General features: G+C 32.5%; 2 protein-coding genes across 2 annotated transcripts; both read left to right on the plus strand.

Annotated features, from left to right (window-relative positions):
- Nucleotides 1-799: 799 nt before the first annotated feature.
- LOC108757419 (uncharacterized) lies at nt 800-1,774 on the plus strand. The gene is made up of 5 exons (XM_018501829.1): nt 800-906; nt 960-1,028; nt 1,110-1,276; nt 1,355-1,420; nt 1,656-1,774. The coding sequence occupies exons 1-5, from the start codon at nt 800-802 to the stop codon at nt 1,772-1,774; spliced, it is 528 nt and encodes a 175-aa protein (XP_018357331.1).
- Nucleotides 1,775-1,869: 95 nt separating this feature from the next.
- On the plus strand, nt 1,870-2,630 carry LOC108757422 (putative nuclease HARBI1). Its single transcript, XM_018501833.1, has 2 exons — nt 1,870-2,056; nt 2,137-2,630. Coding segments are annotated over exons 1-2 (330 nt in total). The 5' UTR covers nt 1,870-2,054; the 3' UTR covers nt 2,465-2,630.
- Nucleotides 2,631-5,323: the final 2,693 nt, after the last annotated feature.

Here is a 5,323-nt window from a genome sequence, read left to right on the forward strand (position 1 = left end):
CCGAAAAATAATACAAAAAATTCCAAATGAGTAGCTCGGCAGCAACGCAATTTTTGTATTATTTCTCGGTTTCGTTTATTTATTAATTTATGATAAATATTTTATTATTCTAATTTTTTAAATATACTGATGAGGATTAAACGTTAATTTTTTCTTAGTTATTTCAAGTTCAATTTATTTGTAATAAAAACTCGTTTATAGTTATTTATATCTATTCGTATTTATATGACTCGGTTAATCTGATCCTTTATTTTTATTTCGATTGTTATCATTTGACGAGTCAGTTTTTCTATCTTCTTTGTTATTTAAATAAAAATTAAATATAATGAACGAATTAAAAACACAAAATCTATAAAATTATTTGATGCTTTTTTTCTTACCTAGCTTCCGCGTATCACTTATATGCACTTAAGTGAGCGTGGGCACCCAAATAAATAAGATCTAAATACCGACCCATGTACATACGCCGAAAGAAAACGCAGTCAGAATTTGAAAATGGGCACTTCCCACAATTCACTCTTTTCGCGCTGATCCAATAGTCGCAAGGTTGGCTCGCGACTATTGGATCCCAGCCGTGGCGCGTGTCGGCGTGTTTACACCTTTAGACGGCGAAGGTCGCTCGACTGTTTCGTGTACATGTGTGTGCGCGCTTGTGTTCGTTCGCTTCGCTGTTGAGGCGTATTTTCGATCTGATACCACAGTAGCGTTTGGTTAGGAGTGTTTCGGGCTGTGACGTCACAAACAGATACCATGATCGAAAATGACATTTCACTGTCACTATTGAAACTTGGCGGTAAATATGAACCCGAAAACAAAGGTAGCGTTAGCCTTAGCGGTACAATTATTTGAAGGAGACACCTTTGATGATGATTTACTTACCATAGCATGTAGTAAATCGGGGGCAGCGTGTGTAATGTTGCTTTATTATTTCAAAAGGAGGATATACAAAAACATTTTAGATTAGGACATTTGTGCGGCGAAGAATGGATCCAGTATTACTTGGACTTTGATTTTCACCAGCTATTTCGGTAAGAATCACAGAAATTCTATGCGATACTCTTTACGCCATGCTTTGTGTGATATCCGTGTAATTTTCTTATTTTTTATAGGATACGTAAAGACACTTTCAAAGAACTTGTCAAAGTTATTGCCCCAAGATATGTGCCAAAAATGCAACGTGGTGATACCCCTGCTGTTACAGTTGAAAAGGCAACACTTATGACCCTATGGTACCTGGCCGGTCAGTCATCAATGGAGAGTTTGGGTGACCGGTTTGGTGTAGCCCCTTCTACAGTATATCATGAAGTTAATCATATCGTTGATATTCTTTGTACATTGAGCCCTAAATTTATAGTGTGGCCTAAAGATCATGAATGTGCAGTTGTAAGACAACAATTTTATGACAAAGCAGGATATCCAGGTATGCATGTTACTTTGCATCATGTGTATTACTTGTTTTATACGTATGTATCAATTGCCCACATCAATAATTGTTCAATTCAAAATAATATAATCTCATTGTTGAAGCATTGAAAAATTGAACCGATGTAAGTGGTGTGTACAATTGAACTGTATACAAATACGCCGCTTTTTATACATTAATCTTTTTTCATTGCTATCAATTATACAGAATATTTAATGTCCACACTTTGCAGGTGTGATTGGTGCCATTGACGATTGTCACATTGATATACTTGCTCCAGCTGATGATCAGGATTCGTACACAAACAGGAAGATGAATCATTCTATAATCCTACAAGGTAGTTCTTTGTGATGGATTAAAATCTTTCATCTGCAGATAGTGAAATTGAAGCAATATTTAAAAAGTAATTTTTATATGCAGGTATCTGCACAGCTACTAAAATATTTACCAACGTTTCCATTGGTACACCAGGATCTCGTAATGATTGTCGTGTTTTGAAATATTCAACTTTCTACAAAAAAGTAACCTAGGAAGGACCCGAGAGCTTATTTTACAATCCTCACAATCATCTTGTTGGTGATAAGGCCTATCCTAACAGAACTTGGCTCATGGCACCTTATAAGTATGTGCAATGTTAAATATGCTTAATATAATATTCTTATATTAGGTAAGAAATGAACCTTTCAGTTTATATACTATTCTTTCATTTCCAGGGACTATGGAAATCTTACTCTGACTCAAAGGCGTCATAACTTTGTCCATAGTTCAACAAGAACTGTCATAGAACACGCATTTGGACTTTTAAAGGGACGATGGCGATACCTGCTGAAATTGAGACTCAAATGTATTGACATGGCTACAAACTTTGTTTTAGCATGCTGTGTACTTCATAATTTCTGTTTCCTACATAATGATGAAGTTATTCAAAACATGGTAAATGATGATAGACAGATGCGACAGCAAGATTTAATGGAATATCATGATGCAGCAAATGCAGACATTGCTATACAGAAGAGAGACCGCATTGCCAGCTTGTTATAGCTTGAAATTTATTTTTCTTTTATGTGTTACAGTGGATATAAAATACTCATATTTCTTCATGTATTGGTGGAGATGCAGTGGCACTGTCAACTTGAGGACACACTTGGATATCAACAGACTCTTGTATAAGGCGCGTATGTGGCAGGAATTGGCGTATTTCTTTATTATCCGGAACGACAAAAACGGAATTGTCTGACAATAGAGAGTAAAATTTATTAGACTACAAACTGAGGACATAAAACTTTAGGTTAAATGGCGTTTCTAATATACTTACTCAATTTATCATATACTAAAAGCCCTGGGTTTTTTGGATCTTCCGACATTTGGATATTACCAGAATCATCCTGACACAGCATATGCTGGTCAAGATTTAAGATGATGTTGCGACTCTTTCCCGCTCAAACACTTAACTGCAAACATGCTAATGACCTCCCCGGTTTGGTTGGATGTTTGGGTCCTACCAAGCTAACGTGTTAGCATCGGTGACGTCACAACCACAAACGAAAATGGCCGTGGTCACTTCTGGTTGGTCGTGGTTGGATAACGAAAATACGTCTTTGTTCGCAGTCTAACAGTGGCATCCCTCTTCTGAACACGACTCTATTGCGTGACAAAAATTTCTTTTGCGAAGTATGTAATATATATTAGTATACTAATCAATTTGTATGTAAAATTTATATAAGTATCCATACGAGATATGGCTTTCTTTGAATGAGATGAATTAAAGTAATCATTGTATTATAACCTTATAGGCAAATCTCACGTGCGTGACGAAAACGATTTCTCTTATAATACAACATACTAGGCGAATTTTAAGGAAAATAAAATTATTTCAGGACAATCTTAAGGAAAATAAGGTTCTACATTTAACAAGTATATGTTATAAAGATTTTATATTGTCTGCCAAAATTAATATTTCAATCTCAAAAATAAATATTGCATCATCGTTTCCGTATTTTTCTGTCTATTTGTATATTTTTATTTGTATATTTTGATACTATATTTTTTTTTTATATCTACATTAGCTGTGACAACAGTTTTCTTATGAATTTACTGTCACTATGTACACTCTGTTATGCAATGGTCTTAAGTGTAGATACAAAAAATATAATTGTATTTCCATATTAATTTGTAATTTCAGAAAGGATTAAATGTATCATTAATAATCGTGAAAAATTCTGTAATGTCGTTAATAATATAATTTTAAAGATAGATTACATACATGCTGTGTTTTTTCAAATAGAACAAATGTAATTTGAGATTTGATATAAGAGATAAAATTATGAGACATTACAGTAAAGAATTTGCACATAACATATTTTTAGCCATAACAGTAATTCTGAAAGAAAACTGACTAGTATATTCGATTATTCTCCTTGTGCTCAAAGAATGGTTAATGTGACAACAATTTTCTTACAGAATTACAATTACAGCTAAAAATTTGTTATATGCCAAGGCCTTTATTGTAGCTGGCAATTTTACTTCTCGTATCAAACCTCACATTTACATTTGTTCTATATGAAGTAAAACACGTATTTAGTTATACTAATTACACTTTTATCAACATGACAGTATTTACATGTGTGAAGTTAGCATCTCAATTATTAGCATCTCAATATGATTAACTTCAAATTTACTTGCATCCTACAGTTCCTGATAGGTTTTAAGAATTCCGTCGAATTAACCAATAAAATCACGTTTTTCAAATTGAGATGCTATAACTTCCAGTAACACCTAATAACATCTCATCGTATTTCGAATATTTGACCACGGAGAAGTAAAAATCCGTGTAGTTCTACCGCCTAGACACGTCCTGTCAATAGTTCTGACGGTTAAACTCCATACAAAATAATTTTTTGTCACAAAATCAATTTGTCCTACAAATCATTTTCACCGTTAACAGCGAAAAGCTCTCATTAGCCCTTTCTTTAATTAGTTATTTGAATTTATCGAGAGTCCGTTTATACTTTTTATTACTTTTTATACTTTTTATTAATTACAGATTACTTTGGCTTAATTAAATTCAGTTTTTTTCTGTTCAATAATATAAATTTGATTTCCACATAGCACTGAAAAATAACAATTTGAATTAATGTAAAATTACATTTATAAATAAGTTATACAAAGTTTATATTGTTTCTCATCATTATTGAAAAATATATTTACTTACAGAATGGAAAAAAAGAAAATTCGTGACTATGTTCTCATAAAATTCATAGAAAATTTAAAGCAGACAGACAAATCAGAAGCGATAGACATTGTTCCCAAAGCTTGGCTTCGTTATAACAAAAAAACCGATCAGTTAGATACTCCTTTCCCCTCTCCCCCGTATACATTTCAAAAAATAAAAGATTTACGTAACAAAGTGACGAATCTTCAAGAACCTGACCAAAAATGGTCGATGTATCCAGTAACTGTTGTTGGCCATGCAAGTAAGTAAATATAATAATTGTTTATTATTTTTCAGTAAAAGTGTAGCAGATATCTTTTTTATTTACTTTATATGTGCAGGTTCATGTAAAAACGCTTCACTCAAGCTACAGGAACTGGAAGAAAAACCCTATACATTCACAGATGAAGAAAATCCTGATCAAATATCAAATTTAATAATGCAAGAAATTAAACATCTGTGTAACTCAAGCGATTCTGACGTACCATCATCGAGTGAGGATGACATTAAGAAAGGTATTATAATAATTTAATGTTTATAAATGAAATTAGTAATACATATATATTTAAAGCACTTTACTTTTTTCAGATAATTTAACCAATTTTTTAACTAATTATATAACATGTATAAAAAAAACATTCGTAACTCTTTGTAATTACTTAAATGTTAACAATTTTTCAGATACAAGT

Source organism: Trachymyrmex cornetzi, unplaced genomic scaffold, assembly GCF_001594075.2.
Source record: "Trachymyrmex cornetzi isolate Tcor2-1 unplaced genomic scaffold, Tcor1.1 scaffold142, whole genome shotgun sequence".
NCBI classification, from domain to species: Eukaryota; Metazoa; Arthropoda; class Insecta; order Hymenoptera; family Formicidae; genus Trachymyrmex; species Trachymyrmex cornetzi.

Excerpts from the sequence above, each read along its gene's own strand:
- LOC108757419 (XM_018501829.1), top strand. The coding sequence starts at position 800 with ATGAACCCGAAAACAAAGGTAGCGTTAGCCTTAGCGGTACAATTATTT. Across the intron at positions 907-959 it reads TGTAGTAAATCGGGGGCAGC|ATTAGGACATTTGTGCGGCG; the intron begins GTGTGTAATGTT and ends AAAACATTTTAG. Across the intron at positions 1,421-1,655 it reads TGACAAAGCAGGATATCCAG|GTGTGATTGGTGCCATTGAC; the intron begins GTATGCATGTTA and ends CACACTTTGCAG.